Source organism: Salvelinus alpinus, chromosome 6 (assembly GCF_045679555.1).
Source record: "Salvelinus alpinus chromosome 6, SLU_Salpinus.1, whole genome shotgun sequence".
Taxonomy (NCBI): Eukaryota; Metazoa; Chordata; class Actinopteri; order Salmoniformes; family Salmonidae; genus Salvelinus; species Salvelinus alpinus.
Window position 1 is genome coordinate 8,086,783 of NC_092091.1, and position 20,582 is coordinate 8,107,364.

Consider the following 20,582-nt stretch of genomic DNA (forward strand, 5'->3'; position numbering starts at 1 on the left):
ACTTATGTAAATCAGTTGTATTTCTGTTTTTTATTTGTAATAAATTAGCAACATTTTATAAAAAACCTGTTTTCACTTTGTCATTATGGGGTATTGTGTGTAGATTGATCAGGAAAACATTTATTTAATCCATTTTAGAATAAAGCTGTAGAGATCATACAGTTAGCAGAATATGCTACAATTTCATTGTGTAAGTTTATCTGTGCAAAGAAATTACGATTATGAGACTCACCGGGAGCCTAAAAACATTGATGTCACCGACATATGAAATGATCAACATCATCGACCAAATTGACATAAAAAGAAGATAGACAAAAAACCTTCTTTAAAAAAATAAATCAACACACTGAAAAATAATGATGTCTTTTGTTTATTTCATTTTTTTTCTCACTATTTATTGTACAAGTCTGACTCTGAACTGGTCAGAACTGGTCTGAACTGGTCAGAAAAAAATACACAGAAATCCTTAAACAACAAACCAGTTGAAACGATCACTGAAAGTCAACGAACACCTTGTTTGTTTTTAATTAAATAACTATACGCACATGTATGTTGTTCAAACCAAACACACACTGTTCCCGTGTCACAAAACAGCATTAGTTGCCTGTTTGTTGTGTTAATGATTCTGTTATAAAGGATTACTGCTGGGTCGTATTCATTAGAGCGTGCAACGGAAAACGTTTCAAAACATTTTACAACGGAAACAAAAATGTGTTTTTTTATCATTGGACAATGTGAAGTCCATCCACGTTTCACTCTGTTTACTTCCATTTGCTGCCTAATGAACACGACCCTGTTGTTTGGTCCATGATGGACACCATAGTTTCCTCCCATTGTGCTCAGTGAGTTCCATTGGCAGCCATTGGTCCAGCTGTGTTCTGTCAGGAAGCACATCGACATCTCAGTAAGCTGTCAATCAGTAGGCAGTGTGTTTGCAGTTGTTTTCATAAAAATGTTGGTCCCTTAATAACCACTGGATAACAATAACTACTGTATTTAATATTACAAAATATGTAAATTGGTTGATAACACTTATCCTTAAAGCCTGCAGGTATAATGCATTATGACGTGGTTATAACAGCAATGTCTTATCATCTCATTGTGACCAAATAAGTCATTTAGAGTGGGTTGTACATATTACACATATAGAAACATAAGACATTATAGACCTTATAATTAGACATTATAAAAGTTCATATATGCTTATAAAGAAGTAATAAAGCATTTTCCCTGCAGACTCTAGGCGAAGTATTACCCATTTTATGCTTTTACAACCAAATGACTAGTCTTTTTTTATTTTTATAACTTTTTGTATGTTATTCACCTTTGCATATCTATGCATGTTGGGGGTGTTATACTGCCTTGTCTGCCTGTGTTTTTGTAGAATGTGACACTAACAGCGGAACAGGTTGCTTTCAGATGTTCATCTATTATAACTGACCAATGACGCGGCTGACAGCTGAATAACCCCACTGACTGGTCATCGATGTTGGCCAAGACAAACCCCCCCCCCCCCTCCCCCACTCTGGATGATTCAGTAAAACAGAGGCACTTTTCCACTACGATGAGTGACAATATTCTGGCTATGATTTAAGGTTAGGTTGGTTCACCTATTAAGTGCCCTCAAATGCTAAAAGTTTTTTTTTTTTTAAATGTTTTTTTTTAAAGATGTGTGTTGCACATGATTGTCTGTTGAAAAGGTAGGGTTACTGTAAGCTAATTTGGTATTTTCATCCTACAGCCATGACATTGAATAAGATGTACTCGATGTTATTCAACTGCAATCTTATGTTGATACTTGATATGCATAAATGTGTGTGGCATTTTCTATCAGGAAGTTAGCCCTAAAGGGGAATTTGCTTAACCAGCAGATCTGGTCGTTGTAATGCCTTGGCTTGGTGATCAACAGAAGAGGAATTCGCTGTGTGTTTTTATTAATGATGATATTGAACGTTATTGTGTTTGGTCTCCTAACCGGACATGAAGTATTTAATATATTGTGTTTGGTCTCTTATGTGGATATACAGTATTTAATATATTGTGTTTGGTCTCCTATGTGGATATGCAGTATTTAATATATTGTGTTTGGTCTCTTATGTGGATATACAGTATTTCATATATTGTGTTTGGTCTCCTATGTGGATATACAGTATTTAATATATTGTGTTTGGTCTCCTATGTGGATATGCAGTATTTAATATATTGTGTTTGATCTCTTACGTTGATATACAGTATTTCATATATTGTGTTTGGTCTCCTATGTGGTTATACAGTATTTCATATATTGTGTTTGGTCTCTTATGTGGATATACAGTATTTAATTTATTGTGTTTGATCTCTTACGTGGATATACAGTATTTCATATATTGTGTTTGGTCTCCTATGTGGTTATACAGTATTTCATATATTGTGTTTGGTCTCCTATGTGGATATGCAGTATTTAATATATTGTGTTTGATCTCTTACGTGGATATACAGTATTTCATATACTGTGTTTGGTCTCCTATGTGGTTATACAGTATTTAATATATTGTGTTTGGTCTCCTATGTGGATATGCAGTATTTAATATATTGTGTTTGATCTCTTACGTTGATATACAGTATTTCATATATTGTGTTTGGTCTCCTATGTGGTTATACAGTATTTCATATATTGTGTTTGGTCTCCTATGTGGATATGCAGTATTTAATATATTGTGTTTGATCTCTTACGTTGATATACAGTATTTCATATATTGTGTTTGGTCTCCTATGTGGTTATACAGTATTTAATATATTGTGTTTGGTCTCCTATGTGGATATGCAGTATTTAATATATTGTGTTTGATCTCTTACGTGGTTATACAGTATTTCATATATTGTGTTTGGTCTCCTATGTGGATATACAGTATTTAATATATTGTGTTTGGTCTCCTATGTGGTTATACAGTATTTCATTCATAACGTTGATATATTCAATTATAATGAAAGGAATGTTAAAGTTCACAGGTGCAACCAGTGCAAAAGGCTATTATTGTTGTTAATAATATTATTATTATCATTATTGTTATTATTAATATTATCCTCATTATTATTATTGTTATTGTTATTATTAATAGTATTAGTATTATCATTATTGTTATTATTAATATTAATAATATTATCATTATTATTAATATGAATATTATCCTCATTATTATTGTTATTGTTAATAATAATAGTATTATTATTATCATTATTGTTATTATTAATATTAATATTATTATCAATATCATTATTGTTACTATTTATATTATTATTAGCATAATTGTTATTATTAATATTATTATCATTATCATTATTGTTACTATTTATATTATTATTAGCATTAGCATTATTGTTATTATTAATATTATCATTATTGTTATTGTTATTTTTAATATTATTATTATCATTATTATTAATATTATTATTATCATTATTGTTAATAATATTATCCTCATTATCCTCATACGAAGACTTGATGATAATTTTTGGGGGAAAGGGGGTGATAGAAATAGAATCTCATTCTAGAATCTCATTCTAGTTCTATGGATAGAAGTAGAATCTCATTCTAGAATCTCATTCTAGAATCTCATTCTGGCTCTATGGATAGAAATAGAATCTCATTCTAGAATCTCATTCTAGTTCTATGGATAGAAGTAGAATCTCATTCTAGAATCTCATTCTAGAATCTCATTCTGGCTCTATGGATAGAAATAGAATCTCATTCTAGAATCTCATTCTAGTTCTATGGATAGAAATAGAATATCATTCTAGAATCTCATTCTAGTTCTATGGATAGAAGTAGATTCTCATTCTAGTTCTATGGATAGAAGTAGATTCTCATTCTAGAATCTCATTCTAGCTCTATGGATAGAAATAGAATCTCATTCTAGTTCTATGGATAGAAATAGAATATCATTCTAGAATCTCATTCTAGGTCTATGGATATAAATAGAATCTCATTCTAGTTATATGGATATAAGTAATCGAAGTAAACACGTTTTTTTTTTAAACAGAAGCAGCACACAAATATTTGATAATCACACCCAAAAACATTTGACAGTACAAGCACAACTTCTGCACACAAAAGCATATATACAGGCACAAACACACCAAAAAATAGGCACATATCATTACAGCACATTACAGCACAATAACCAGTCACAGATACTGAGCTACATAAGGCTTGAAAACAACAGTCCCTCTGTGCTAAATCGATGCTGAGTTAGGATGTGTCTTAAAACCAAGTGGCACCCTATTCCCTATGTAGTGCACTGCTTTTGACCGAGGGCCTGCATACAGTAGGTGGGAATAACCCTGTTCAAAAAGTAGTGCCCTACATAGGGAATGAGGTGCCATTTGGTTTGTGATGTACAGGTTGCCAGTGTAACACCCATTTGTTAAAAACTGCTAATTTTATACACACAACAAACAAGGCTACTGTATTATCAGATGGGGGGTTGGTGTTGCGGTGAGGGGGTCTTATTATGGGACACACATATCGTGGTGGGAACACCATGGTTCATTACACAAACTGAGTCTGATGCTGCTGGTCTGCTCCGAGGCTGTCGCTGGGTGGTCTCTACAAACATATCAAAAACAAAACAACACAGACAATTATTACAACAAATGATGTCTTTGTGATGGAGATGGTTGACAGGTAGACTAGGATACCTCTACTAGAACAGTGTAGGGGACAGGTAGACTAGGATACCTCTACTATAACAGTGTAGAGGACAGGTAGACTAGGATACCTCTACTAGAACAGTGTAGAGGACAGGTAGACTAGGATACCTCTACTAGAACAGTGTAGAGGGACAGGTAGACTAGGATACCTCTACTAGAACAGTGTAGAGGACAGGTAGACTAGGATACCTCTACTAGAACAGTGTAGAGGACAGGTAGACTAGGATACCTCTACTAGAACAGTGTAGAGGACAGGTAGACTAGGATACCTCTACTAGAACAGTGTAGAGGAAAGGTAGACTAGGATACCTCTACTAGAACAGTGTAGAGGACAGGTAGACTAGGATACCTCTACTAGAACAGTGTAGAGGGACAGGTAGACCAGGATACCTCTACTAGAACAGTGTAGAGGACAGGTAGACTAGGATACCTCTACTAGAACAGTGTAGAGGACAGGTAGACTAGGATACCTCTACTAGAACAGTGTAGAGGGCAGGTAGACTAGGATACCTCTACTAGAACAGTGTAGAGGACAGGTAGACTAGGATACCTCTACTAGAACAGTGTAGAAGGACAGGTAGACTAGGATACCTCTACTAGAACAGTGTAGAGGACAGGTAGACTAGGATACCTCTACTATAACAGTGTAGAGGAAAGGTAGACTAGGATACCTCTACTAGAACAGTGTAGAGGACAGGTAGACTAGGATACCTCTACTAGAACAGTGTATGGCAGCGGGTGGTGGAATGACGGTAAATAAAATGCGCTCTGCTTTTCATCATGGTAAAGGTGTCAGTTTAACCATGTGTTTTTCCATGCTTAGAATCAAGGCAGAAGGCATCAGACAGAGAAGTAGTGTTTGTTTCCAACGGTTGGATTCTTCAGAATGTCAATACTCATGCCCAGATCATGCATGTTGCTGTACAGAGGTTCAGTCAGTAGTTGCCATGCTTTGTTTGGGACATTGTGTCATGCTCCCACAGTCCCAACTCATGGAAGCACTCTTTGACCCCGCACACAAGTACCGTAGGCTATACAACGGACTAGCTATATGCTAACGGAAAAAGTTACAAACATGAATGCATGTTTTGTCTTTTAAATAAAAAAACAGAGTCTAAAACACTGTTGTATACAAAATTTATTTCATGCAATGATATTTTTTATTTATTTACATCTTGTATTTGAATACTTTTCTTTTGCATAATGTAAAATACATGCATGTTCCTTTCCCCCAACATCCCCCAAAACCCCATACTGTACTGTACTGTACTGGAACCTTATATAATTGCATTACGTACGAACATATAGTTCACCTGTATCTCTTTTGACATTTAATCTTCACAAGGGTTTTAACAGTTAACATCAAGCACCACAGCAGAGATATGATCAGACAAAAAGGAAATGGAAAACCTTGCCCAAATAAAGCAGGATATATATTTTATTAGGATTTAATGTGTCTGATAAATAAGTCAACTCAAGACTTGTTAAAGTGCTTTTCCTTTATGTTTTACTGCATAAGTATTGGGGCTGAAAAAAAATACATAAATTCCTACAGATACAGGTGTAAACGATATATCATCATGTCTGCAGACTATGTATCATTATGTATTGTTAAACTGCAAACAGTTCGTATTATCTCACTAGTAAATCTTTTCATTTAACGTTTGGTATATTAAATGAAGTTTGGTATATTAAGTCAAGTGTTACTCTTTTGAAAGTAGGTTCCTATATAAAAATTATTTCCTAAAACCACATAGTAAGTAAACAATACATGAATTTGGGAAAGGCAAAACATGGCAGCTACATGAATTGTTCTGCTATGAGTCTCTTGCTATAGAATAAGCTGCTTCAGAATGTGCATAATAAAAGGGAGAAGAAGCTTTTGAAAGAAAGCAACATGTTTTTCTTACATGTGATACAGTTAGCTTCTCGTTGAACATAATCTCATGCAACACATGCAAATGAAACGAAAGTTTAGTTTCTGTTGACAAACGTATCATCATCACTAGTATTAGAAAAATTGTCACCATTTCCTCATTCTGGAATCATCATCATTCTAGATCTCTTCCTCATTCTAGAATCATCATCATTCTAGATGTCTTCCTCATTCTGGAATCATCATCATTCTAGATCTCTTCCTCATTCTAGAATCATCATCATTCTAGATCTCTTCCTCATTCTAGAATCATCATCATTCTAGATGTCTTCCTCATTCTGGAATCATCATCATTCTAGATCTCTTCCTCATTCTAGAATCATCATCATTCTAGATCTCTTCCTCATTCTGGAATCATCATCATTCTAGATCTCTTCCTCATTCTAGAATCATCATCATTCTAGATCTCTTCCTCATTCTAGAATCATCATCATTCTAGATCTCTTCCTCATTCTAGAATCATCATCATTCTAGATCTCTTCCTCATTCTAGAATCATCATCATTCTAGATCTCTTCCTCATTCTAGAATCATCATCATTCTAGATCTCTTCCTCATTCTAGAATCATCATCATTCTAGATCTCTTCCTCATTCTAGAATCATCATCATTCTAGATCTCTTCCTCATTCTAGAATCATCATCATTATTCTAGATCCCTACTCATTCCAGATTTGACATCTGTACTGCCACTCTCAGAGTTATAAAGTGTTTGTCTCATCATACACATCCTGTATTCAGAACGCCTTCACTTTGCAACAAGGAAATACTTAAATGGGAGATACTCAACAACTTGACTGCGTCCCAAATGGCACCCTATTCCCTATTAAAGTGCACAACATTTGACCAGGGCCCATAGGGTCTCTGGTCTAAAGTAGTGCACTATGTAGGGAATAGGGTGCCAGTAGTGTACTATGTAGGGAATAGGGTGCCAGTAGTGCACTATGTAGGGAATAGGGTGCCAGTAGTGTACTATATAGGGAATAGGGTGCCAGTAGTGTACTATGTAGGGAATAGTGTGCCAGTAGTGTACTATATAGGGAATAGGGTGCCAGTAGTGTACTATATAGGGAATAGGGTGCCAGTAGTGTACTATGTAGGGAATAGGGTGCCAGTAGTGCACTATATAGGGAATAGGGTGCCAGTAGTGTACTATGTAGGGAATAGGGTGCTAGTAGTGCACTATATAGGGAATAGGGTGCTAGTAGTGCACTATATAGGGAATAGGGTGCCAGTAGTGTACTATATATGGAATAGGGTGCCAGTAGTGTACTATGTAGGGAATACGGTGCTAGTAGTGTACTATATAGGGAATAGGGTGCTAGTAGTGCACCATGTAGGGAATAGGGTGCCAGTAGTGTACTATGTAGGGAATAGGATGCCATTTGGGACACCAGAAAACAGCAGGCAGCTGTTTGCTCCCAATAAGTAAAACCACAGCTTCAGCATCATAAACATGTTAAAGCAGGGGTTAAATACATCTTATGAAATTGTCTTTGTTTCACAAGTTTTATTTTAAAAAAGCAGATGAGAAAGTTATTAATATAGAACGGAAAGTAAAAAGTATGAGAAATCAAAAACAACAGAGCAACAGGCAATGATAGAAAGGCAGAACAAATAGACAATCGGGGATAATATCCTGTAGAATCATATATCAGACTAGTATATCATCAATGCTTTACTGGAGCTGCATCTGAACGAGGCAATCCATGCAAAGAGGCCTGTGTGACAATGTACTGAACATGATGAGACTCTCAAGCTAAGACCTTGTCTTGGGAGCATCTGTACCATTATTTCAATTTGGAGACAAATTGGAGACGGGAAAAAAAGAAAAGAAAAAGGAAAGCAAAAAGGAACGCGGGAGTAAGGGCAAGAGTAAAACTAAAGAGAGGGGAGAGCAGTAGAGAGAGGGGAGAGCAGTAGAGAGAGGAGAGAGCAGTAGAGAGAGGGGAGAGCAGTAGAGAGAGGGGAGAGCAGTAGAGAGAGGAGAGAGCAGTAGAGAGAGGGGAGAGCAGTAGAGAGAGGAGAGAGCAGTAGAGAGAGGGGAGAGCAGTAGAGAGAGGAGAGAGCAGTAGAGAGAGGGGAGAGCAGTAGAGAGAGCAGTAGAAAGAGGAGAGAACAGTAGAGAGGAGAGAGCAGTAGAGAGAGGAGAGAGCAGTAGAGAGAGGGGAGAGCAGTAGAGAGAGGGGAGAGCAGTAGAGAGAGGAGAGAACAGTAGAGAGAGGGGAGAGCAGTAGAGAGAGGAGAGAGCAGTAGAGAGAGGGGAGAGCAGTAGAGAGAGGGGAGAGCAGTAGAGAGAGGAGAGAGCAGTAGAGAGAGGAGAGAGCAGTAGAGAGAGGGGAGAGCAGTAGAGCAGTAAACAACCCCTAGAAATCTGAGAGGATTGGAGAGGTGTAACTAAGCAATAATATATGGTGACAACTCCACCTTGCCCTCTGATAGGCTAGGTGGCGCTATCACCATATTGCCTACACCTATTCAATCCTCTCAGATCTCCACAAGTGTCTAGCGGGTAGGCCGGGGCTACCGTTAGGGGGTGATTCCGGACAGGGCCAAAGTGTCCTGGTGAACCATGCTAGAGTTCAGAGAATGGATGGGATGGGGGAGTGAGAGTGCTGGATGAGACAGGATGGACTGCAGGGTAGGGCGGAAACGCAGGAGGACGACACTCCAGAGGCGTCATGGCCGCCCAGGCCACTCACGCTCATGCCAGACATGCTGTTTAGGGCGCTCCAAGGCTTGTCATAACCTTCAGTTGGAAAACAGAGAGTGTTTTGAGTACAGTACAGTGCATAGTGTTTTGAGTACAATGCACTGAAAGTTGAGTACAATGCACTGAAAGTTTTGAGTACAGTACATTGCAGTGTTTTCAGTACAATGCAGTGTTTTCAGTACAGTACAATGCAGTGTTTTCAGTACAATATATTGCAGTGTTTTCAGTACAGTACACTGAAAGTTGAGTACAGTGGACTGAATGTTTGCAATGTTTGCAATGTCAAACACTGCAATGTCACTACTGTACATTGCAGTGTTTTCACTACAGTACACGCCAAAACGTTTCTGAGAATGTGTCTTAATTTCTTTGTATTTCTTACAACCAGTTGATTTCTTGTTTTAGTTTTTCTCCAAACACAAAAGTCAACAGATTTCAGTTAGTCAGTGAGGTCAACGACAGCAATATCGTCCATGCATTGCATGCATGCACAGGGGGGTACTGGAATGGTTTAGAAGAGCAGGACATGTTGACAGACACCTACACCACCTGAGTGGGGAATAATATGTTGGCAGCTACAATATATTGGAGAATATGTTGGCAGCTACAATATATTGGAGAATATGTTGGCAGCTACAATATATTGGAGAATATGTTGGCAGCTACAATATATTGGAGAATATTTTGGCAGATACAGTATATTGGAGAATATGTTGGCAGATACAGTATATTGGAGAATATGTTGGCAGCTACAATATATTGGAGAATATTTTGGCAGATACAGTATATTGGAGAATATGTTGGCAGATACAATATATTGGAGAATATGTTGGCAGCTACAATATATTGGAGAATATGTTGGCAGCTACAATATATTGGAGAATATGTTGGCAGCTACAATATATTGGAGAATATTTTGGCAGATACAGTATATTGGAGAATATGTTGGCAGATACAGTATATTGGAGAATATGTTGGCAGCTACAATATATTGGAGAATATGTTGGCAGCTACAATATATTGGAGAATATGTTGGCAGCTACAATATATTGGAGAATATTTTGGCAGATACAGTATATTGGAGAATATGTTGGCAGATACAATATATTGGAGAATATGTTGGCAGCTACAATATATTGGAGAATATGTTGGCAGCTACAATATATTGGAGAATATGTTGGCAGCTACAATATATTGGAGAATATTTTGGCAGATACAGTATATTGGAGAATATTTTGGCAGATACAGTATATTGGAGAATATGTTGGCAGTCTGATACAGTATATTAGAGAATATTTTGGCAGATACAGTATATTGGAGAATATTTTGGCAGTCTGATACAGTATATTGGAGAATATGTTGGCAGTCTGATACAGTATATTAGAGAATATGTTGGCAGTCTGATACAGTATATTGGAGAATATGTTGGCAGTCTGATACAGTATATTGGAGAATATGTTGGCAGTCTGATACAGTATATTGGAGAATATGTTGGCAGTCTGATACAGTATATTGGAGAATATGTTGGCAGTCTGATACAGTATATTGGAGAATATGTTGGCAGTCTGATACAGTATATTGGAGAATATGTTGGCAGTCTGATACAGTATATTGGAGAATATGTTGGCAGTCTGATACAGTATATTGGAGAATATGTTGGCAGTCTGATACAGTATATTGGAGAACATGTTGGCAGTCTGATACAGTATATTGGAGAATATGTTGGCAGCTACAATATATTAGAGAATATGTTGGCAGTCTGATACAGTATATTGGAGAATATGTTGGCAGTCTGATACAGTATATTGGAGAATATGTTGTCAGTCTGCTACAGTATATTAGAGAATATGTTGGCAGTCTGATACAGTATATTAGAGAATATGTTGGCAGTCTGATACAGTATATTGGAGAATATGTTGGCAGTCTGATACAGTATATTGGAGAATATGTTGTTAGCTACATTATATTAAAGAAAATGTAGGCAGTCTGCCACAGTTTGTTGTAGATATATTTTGGCAGTCTGCTACAGTATATTATGACTCTCCCTGTAGACTTTGGGGTTTCGTCTTGTGGTCTAATTTCACTAGATCTATATTAACTAAAAGCCAAAGCATTAATATCCTCATTTGAGAAACGGAATGGCAACTTGAGGTTTTGCATAAATTATGTATCAATATGGCAATAGGAGATTTGTTAGGTCAATGTTGGATAGGCATGTAATATCAAATATATGCCACAATTTCAGGTTGCCATTACCAAATCAGGTTAAATAAAATATATATATATTTGTCAATATTCAAATCAGTTGGTATTATTTACAATGTTGTTCTTGAGCAACCTTTCCAAAGGACGTCATAACCCTGTACTTCTTTTGTGTTTGCTCCACCATCACCACACTAATTACACCCGTCAGCGAGGGAACGGCTTTTCATAGAGAAGACAAGATATGGTGATTGTGTTTCAGTTTCAGTCAGTGTGAACTATAGGATATTACACAATCCTGTTTCAGTCAGTGTGAACTATAGGATATTACACAATCCTGTTTCAGTCAGTGTGAACTATAGGATATTACACAATCCTGTTTCAGTCAGTGTGAACTATAGGATATTACACAATCCTGTTTCAGTCAGTGTGAACTATAGGATATTACACAATCCTGTTTCAGTCAGTGTGAACTATAGGATATTACACAATCCTGTTTCAGTCAGTGTGAACTATAGGATATTACACAATCCTGTTTCAGTCAGTGTGAACTAAAGGATATTACACAATCCTGTTTCAGTCAGTGTGAACTATAGGATATTACACAATCCTGTTTCAGTCAGTGTGAACTATAGGATATTACACAATCCTGTTTCAGTCAGTGTGAACTATAGGATATTACACAATCCTGTTTCAGTCAGTGTGAACTATAGGATATTACACAATCCTGTTTCAGTCAGTGTGAACTATAGGACATTACACAATCCTGTTTCAGTCCGTGTGAACTATAGGACATTACACAATCCTGTTTCAGTCCGTGTTTAAGAGAGCATGTTGATCTGGAGGTGTGAATGTCAAATGTTAAGATTTTTTTATTTTGCAAAAATGTAAAATGGCTGATTGAAGTGTTGATTGTATACATATAGAGATGTTCTATATGCCTACAACAATTTGCATTCTGGGATCTCCTGAGATATATACAGTGGGGAGAACAAGTATTTGATACACTGCCGATTTTGCAGGTTTTCCTACTTACAAAGCATGTAGAGGTCTGTAATTTTTATCATAGGTACACTTCAACTGTGAGAGACGGAATCTAAAACAAAAATCCAGAAAATCACATTGTATGATTTTTAAGTAATTAATTTGCATTTTATTGCATGACATAAGTATTTGATACATCAGAAAAGCAGAACTTAATATTTGGTACAGAAACCTTTGTTTGCAATTACAGAGATCATATGTTTCCTGTAGTTCTTGACCAGGTTTGCACACACTGCAGCAGGGATTTTGGCCCACTCCTCCATACAGACCTTCTCCAGATCCTTCAGGTTTCGGGGCTGTCGCTGGGCAATATGGACTTTCAGCTCCCTCCAAAGATTTTCTATTGGGTTCAGGTCTGGAGACTGGCTAGGCCACTCCAGGACCTTGAGATGCTTCTTACGGAGCCACTCCTTAGTTGCCCTGGCTGTGTGTTTCGGGTCGTTGTCATGCTGGAAGACCCAGCCACGACCCATCTTCAATGCTCTTACTGAGGGAAGGAGGTTGTTGGCCAAGATCTCGCGATACATGGCCCCATCCATCCTCCCCTCAATACGGTGCAGTCGTCCTGTCCCCTTTGCAGAAAACCATCCCAAAAGAATGATGTTTCCACCTCCATGCTTCACGGTTGGGATGGTGATCTTGGGGTTGTACTCATCCTTCTTCTTCCTCCAAACATGGCGAGTGAAGTTTAGACCAAAAAGCTATATTTTTGTCTCAACAGACCACATGACCTTCTCCCATTCCTCCTCTGGATCATCCAGATGGTCATTGGCAAACTTCAGACGGGCCTGGACATGCGCTGGCTTGAGCAGGGGGACCTTGCGTGCGCTGCAGGATTTTAATCCATGACGGCGTAGTGTGTTACTAATGGTTTTCTTTGAGACTGTAGTCCCAGCTCTCTTCAGGTCATTGACCAGGTCCTGCCGTGTAGTTCTGGCTGATCCCTCACCTTCCTCATGATCATTGATGCCCCACGAGGTGAGATCTTGCATGGAGCCCCAGACCGAGGGTGATTGACCATCATCTTGAACTTCTTCCATTTTCTAATAATTGCGCCAACAGTTGTTGCCTTCTCACCAAGCTGCTTGCCTATTGTCCTGTAGCCCATCCCAGCCTTGTGCAGGTTTACAATTTTATCCCTGATGTCCTTACACAGCTCTCTGGTCTTGGCCATTGTGGAGAGGTTGGAGTCTGTTTGATTGAGGTTGTGGACAGGTGTCTTTTATACAGGTAACGAGTTCAAACAGGTGCAGTTAATACAGGTAATGAGTGGAGAACAGGAGGGCTTCTTAAAGAAAAACTAACAGGTCTGTGAGAGCCGGAATTCTTACTGGTTGGTAGGTGATCAAATACTTATGTCATGCAATAAAATGCAAATTAATTACTTAAAAATCATACAATGTGATTTTCTGGATTTTTGTTTTAGATTCCGTCTCTCACAGTTGAAGTGTACCTATGATAAAAATTACAGACCTCTACATGCTTTGTAAGTAGGAAAACCTGCAAAATCGGCAGTGTATCAAATACTTGTTCTCCCCACTGTATATATATACACCGCAAGTATATACTGTATAACGTTACCCTCTTTTTTTCATAAAAGCCTTTCCACCAAGATAGTTGGGCTCTCGTCATCGTAGCTGCAACTCAACCTCCACAAGGATCACTTTCAAATACAAGTGGTGGGCTTTATTCTATCCAATGGCAGGATGCTAAGACTCCCTGTGCGCATTAAACCCACCATTAAACCTTCAGGCCTGCCTAAGGGAATGTTACCGTCTGACTTGATGTATTATGTATCTCATTAACAAAAGGCCGAGGATCCTTGGAATGTGTCTGATTACGTGTTAAAATACTGAATACTGCGAACCGCACCTCCAAACGGCACCCTATTCCCTTTAATCGTGTACTTGTTTTGATCAGGGGCTCTGGTTAAAAGTAGTGCACTATATAGGGAATAGGGCTCTGGTTAAAAGTAGTGCACTATTAGGGAATAGGGCTCTGGTTAAAAGTAGTGCACTATATAGGGAATAGGGCTCTGGTCAAAAGTAGTGCACTATATAGGGAATAGGGCTCTGGTCTAAAGTAGTGCACTATATAGGGAATAGGGCTCTGGTCAAAAGTAGTGCACTATATAGGGAATAGGGCTCTGGTCTAAAGTAGTGCACTATTGTCACGTTCTGACCTTAGTTCCTTTTTTTATGTCTTTATTTTAGTTTGGTCAGGGCGTGAGTTGGGGTGGGCATTCTATGTTTTGTAGTCTAGGTTTTGTATTTCTGTGTTTGGCCTGGTATGGTTCTCAATCAGAGGCAGCTGTCGATCGTTGTCTCTGATTGAGAATCATACTTAGGTAGCCTGTTTTCCCACTATGGGTTGTGGGTAGTTGTTTCCAGTTTTTGTGATTGTTTCACCATTCAGGACTGTTTCGGTTTTTCGTTGTCATTCACTTTGTTATTTTTGTATTTTGTCGTGTTCAGTTATATTAAAGTATCATGGACACTTAGCACGCTGCGTATTGGTCCGATCCTTCATACTCCTCGTCTGAAGAGGAGGAAAATCGTTACAACTATAAATAGGGAATAGGGTGCCGTTTGGTACACGGTCCTTGTCCCTTTGCACCACCTCAATCCGATGGTCTCATGGGCTATTGAATAATTCCCAGTAATGTCCTGCCCATCGGTATTATTAGAAGTCCATGACTTTCGCAAAACATATATATTTTTTTACGCTTAAGTGTGTGTACATTACTGTATTTAAGTTTCATTTACAGAGACTTTGAAAAAAAAAAAATGTCGGTCGAAATGAAGAGAAAACCTTTGTAAAGTGACTGCTATCTATTGTTAGGAGTGAGTCATCTAACCAGAATGGAGAATAGCTGGAACAATTTACAAAACTCATTACAATTGAATGTTGCGGGTGCTGCTCTGGGAGTTTAAAGAGTTGGTTGACGACCAAGGGTCTGAGGACCTCGTGGCTGAGGAATGTAACTGCTTTTCTTACATTTTGTTGTGTTCTGTATTTTGATTGTTGTTTTGTTTCACATTGTATTTTGATTGTTGTTTTGTTTCACATTGTATTTTGATTGTTGTTTTGTTTCACATTGTATTTTGATTGTTGTTTTGTTTCACAATTGTATTTTGATTGTTGTTTTGTTTCACATTGTATTTTGATTGTTGTTTTGTTTCACATTGTATTTCGATTGTTGTTTTGTTTCACATTGTATTTCGATTGTTGTTTTGTTTCACATTGTATGTTGATTGTTGTTTTGTTTCACATTGTATTCGATTATTCTATTACTGTGATCAGGGAACCCTTGAGAATGAGACCCTGGGTTTTCCCAGAATGCAGGGGGGTGTGTGTGTGTGTGTGTGTGTGTGTGTGTGTGTGTGTGTGTGTGTGTGTGTGTGGATATGGGTGTAGGGCTAGGCAATATCACCAAAACATAACATCCCAATATTCTTCTCAGTATGGTGGTATTTTATGTTCCAGAATAATACAAGTTTGCAATATGTTTTATGAATAGTGCATGTGCCTTATATGGTAACATATAAGTATTTTTTTATGTCTTTTACATGCGGATGGTTTTCTACTCAACCAAACTAGGACAAAGCTGACACTTTTCATTGAAATTAGCACTTTATCAAAAATATCGTTATAGATGGTTTTGTAAAAAATCCATCCCGGTATGTGGATCCTTTCAGGTATACCAGTATTCACAATATATCGCCAAGCCCTATGTGTGTGTGTGTGTGTGTGTGTGTGTGTGTGTGTGTGTGTGTGTGTGTGTGTGTGTGTGTGTGTGTGTGTGTGTGTGTGTGTGTGTGTGTGTGTGTGTGTGTGTGTGTGTGTGTGTGTGTGTGTGTGTGTGTGTGTGTGTGTGTGTGTGTGTGTGTGTGTGTGTGTGTGTGTGTGTGTGTGTGTGCGTGTGTGTGTACACATGCGTGTGCGTCTGTCTGTGTGTCAGGTTAGCGGTTTTCGTCATGAATGTTGTTCTGGAAGCAGCTCTGCAGAATCACTAGCTAGTACAGCCACAAAGTCATGAAATCAGATTTTAAGCCTAATGCATAACCCTAACCTCAAAGGGGAAAATTCAACTTCATATTCATTATCTCCAGCATCACTCCAACATATGTCAAAATGTTTATGTTTCTTTGTTTTGTAGTCAAAAAGATAGAGGAAGATGTTATTTCCAATGACATTCATCTGTGTGCATCATGTTATTTTAACCAATTATGAGGAGGCATTGCCTACTAATTGGTTGTGATGTCATTGGAAACACTATTATTTACTACAAAACTTAGAAATGTGCCATTTTCACATTAGTTGATGTTGGGATGGTGCTGGAGATGAATGAATCTGATTTATTTTAACCAAAATGCACATTTTTATTTTCATTTTTTAAACAATTTAGCCAATTTTAACTTTGCAGCTGGTCTATCTAAGTGGAAATCGCTCAGTTCTGGCTCCAGGACTCGTGACAATAAAGGTCAACCTGCATCTGTGTGTGTTGGGCCACGAGTTGACGTTGTGTTTGTGGTTGTGAATAATCAAGTCGTAGGGAATGCAACACGTTTGATAGTGGCCTGTGTTTGGCTGTTACAGTACGTAACTCTCCTCCCTCCTCCCCCTGTGTGGTTGGGCTGTGTTTGGCTGTTACTGTAGGTGTACGTACCCCTCCTGACTCTACCCCCTGTGTGGTTGGGTCGTTCTGCAGCTGTGGTGACGAGACAACAAGGCCGTTCTCTCTCACTGGGGCTGAAGATCTCCTCTGGCGAGATGGCCTGGTCTATATGAGGACAGTCCTCATTGGCTAGAGCTGCGTTGGCCGCCTCCCCATTCAGCTTGGAATCTTCAGACAGACACACAGGAGATTCCATAGAAATATAATTAGAACTGGAGATTCGAATAGAAACAGAAATAGAATTAGAACAGGGTATTCCATAGAAATAGCACTAGAACTGGAGAATTCATGGAAATATAATTAGAACAGGAGATTCCATAGAAATATAAATAGAATTAGAAAAGAAGATTCCATAGAAATATAATTAGAACAGGGGATTCCATAGAAATAGAACTAGAACTGGAGAATCCATGGAAATATAATCAGAACAGGAGATCCCATAGAAATATAATTAGAACAGGGGATTCCATAGAAATAGAACTAGAACTGGAGAATCCATGGAAATATAATCAGAACAGGAGATCCCATAGAAATAGAATTAGAACAGGGGATTCCATAGAAATAGAACTAGAACTGGAGAATCCATGGAAATATAATCAGAACAGGAGATCCCATAGAAATAGAATTAGAACAGGGGATTCCATAGAAATAGAAATAGAACTGGAGAATCCATGGAAATATAATCAGAACAGGAGATCCCATAGAAATAGAATTAGAACAGGGGATTCCATAGAAATAGAACTAGAACTGGAGAATCCATGGAAATATAATCAGAACAGGAGATTCCATGGAAACAGAATTAGAACAGGAGATTCCATGGAAATAGAATCAGATCAGGAGATTCCATGGAAACAGAATTAGAACAGGAGATTCCATGGAAACAGAATTAGAACAGGAGATTCCATGGAAACAGAATTAGAACAGGAGATTCCATGGAAACAGAATTAGAACAGGAGATTCCATGGAAACAGAATTAGAACAGGAGATTCCATGGAAACAGAATTAGAACAGGAGATTCCATGGAAACAGAATTAGAACAGGAGATTCCATGGAAACAGAATTAGAACAGGAGATTCCATGGAAACAGAATTAGAACAGGAGATTCCATGGAAACAGAATTAGAACAGGAGATTCCATGGAAATAGAATTAGATCAGGAGGTTCCATGGAAATAGAATTAGAACAGGAGATTCCATGGAAACAGAATTAGAACAGGAGATTCCATGGAAACAGAATTAGAACAGGAGAATCCATGGAAACAGAATTAGAACAGGAGAATCCATGGAAATAGAATTAGAACAGGAGAATCCATGGAAACAGAATTAGAACACCTAGAAGAACATTATAAAATATATCTGGGAGATACAGAAAACAGAATCAAACACTGATCAAATAAAGCATTTTAGGAAATGCTGCTTGTCCAACTGCCAAACAAAAGACTAGAGTCGATGAATGCAACAAGTAGAGATATGGGCATCCAATTCAATTCAATACAACGTTATGTATTCCCTTGGAAGCTAACCTCCAATTGATGCTGATATCTAGCTAAAGTTAATCATATGTGGTTTAGAAACAAACCACTATATTGCCAGTTTAATTATCCCACTTTGAAAATCTTATAAAATGGGGTACAAAAGCTTTGTCAAGTGCTACATTCTGTACTGCACATATCCTAGCATGCTATCATATCCTAGCATGCTATCATATCCTAGCATGCTATCATATCCTAGCATGCTTCAAATCAAATATTACTGACTCAATCAATTATAATAGCACTGACTTGGACAGTCAACAGTAGGATTTGAAGCATGCTGCATTAGGATATTACAGTGTGAACAGTAGTATTAGTGCGTGATGGTGCATGGACTCAGATGGTTAGTGGGTGTATGGATGGTATTTTAGTATGGTACGTGGGATGGTGTCAATGTGAAAAAAACATGTTAGCCTAAAACATCAACCCACTTGACAATTAGTACCCTAGTACCTCACTAGCATCCTAGTACCTCACTAGCATCCTAGTACCTCAGTAGCAGCCTAGTACCTCAGTAGCATCCTAGTACCTCAGTAGCAGCCTAGTACCTCACTAGCATCCTAGTACCTCACTAGCATCCTAGTACCTCACTAGCATCCTAGTACCTCAGTAGCATCCTCAGTAGCAGCCTAGTACCTCAGTAGCAGCCTAGTACCTCAGTAGCATCCTAGTACCTCAGTAGCAGCCTAGTACCTCAGTAGTAGCCTAGTACCTCAGTAGCATCCTAGTACCTCAGTAGCAGCCTAGTACCTCAGTAGCAGCCTAGTACCTCAGTAGCAGCCTAGTACCTCAGTAGCATCCTAGTACCTCAGTAGCAGCCTAGTACCTCAGTAGCAGCCTAGTACCTCAGTTGCAGCCTAGTACCTCAGTAGCAGCCTAGTACCTCAGTAGCAGCCTAGTACCTCAGTAGCATCCTAGTACCTCAGTAGTACCCTTGTACCTCAGTAGCATCCTAGTACCTCAGTAGCAGCCTAGTACCTCATTAGAAACCTAGTACCTCAGTAGCATCCTAGTACCTCAGTAGCATCCTAGTACCACAATAGCACCCTAGTACCTCAGTAGCAGCCTAGTACCTCACTAGCAGCCTAGTACCTCACTAGCATCCTAGTACCTCAGTAGCACCCTAGTACCTCACTAGCATCCTAGTACCTCACTAGCATCCTAGTACCTCACTAGCATCCTAGTACCTCAGTAGAAGCCTAGTACCTCAGTAGAAGCCTAGTACCTCAGTAGAAGCCTAGTACCTCACTAGCATCCTAGTACCTCACTAGCAGCCTAGTACCTCACTAGCAGCCTAGTACCTCACTAGCAGCCTAGTACCTCAGTAGCAGCCTAGTACCACAGTAGCAGCCTAGTACCACAGTAGCACCTGTGAGTGTAATCAATGATCAGTACTAATGTATCATATAGGTGCTAAGTATAGTGTCCAGTACATTTTTCAACAACACCTCTAACACAGGGCTGCCCAACCCTGTTCCTGGAGATACACTCCTGTAGCTTTTTAGGAACAAGGTTGGAGTTAAAACCTACAGGAGGGTAGTTCTCCAGGAACAGGGTTGGAGTTAAAACCTACAGGAGGGTATCTCTCCAGGACAGGGTTGGAGTTAAAACCTACAGGAGGGTCCTCTCCAGGAACAGGGTTGGAGTTAAACCTACAGGAGGGTATCTCTCCAGGAACAGGGTTGGAGTGAAAACCTACAGGAGGGTATCTCTCCAGGAACAGGGTTGGAGTGAAAACCTACAGGAGGGTATCTCCAGGACCAGGGTTGGAGTTAAACCTACAGGAGGGTATC

General features: G+C 38.6%; 1 protein-coding gene across 4 annotated transcripts in view; it reads right to left on the reverse strand.

Moving 5' to 3' along the window:
- Nucleotides 1-359: 359 nt before the first annotated feature.
- kcnc1b (potassium voltage-gated channel, Shaw-related subfamily, member 1b) overlaps nucleotides 360-20,582 on the reverse strand; it is a 73,497-nt gene continuing 53,274 nt past the window's right edge. For 2 of the 4 annotated variants that reach the window (XM_071405239.1, XM_071405238.1), the window contains 2 exons: nucleotides 17,251-17,427; nucleotides 360-4,585 (listed from right to left, as the gene is read on the reverse strand). In XM_071405239.1, coding sequence (XP_071261340.1) covers nucleotides 4,452-4,585; nucleotides 17,251-17,427 — 311 coding nt within the window. In that variant the 3' untranslated portion in view covers nucleotides 360-4,451. Of the gene's footprint in view, nucleotides 4,586-5,809; nucleotides 9,372-17,250; nucleotides 17,428-20,582 lie in introns of those variants that run through there. The other 2 variants (XM_071405237.1, XM_071405236.1) reach the window with 1 other exon arrangement.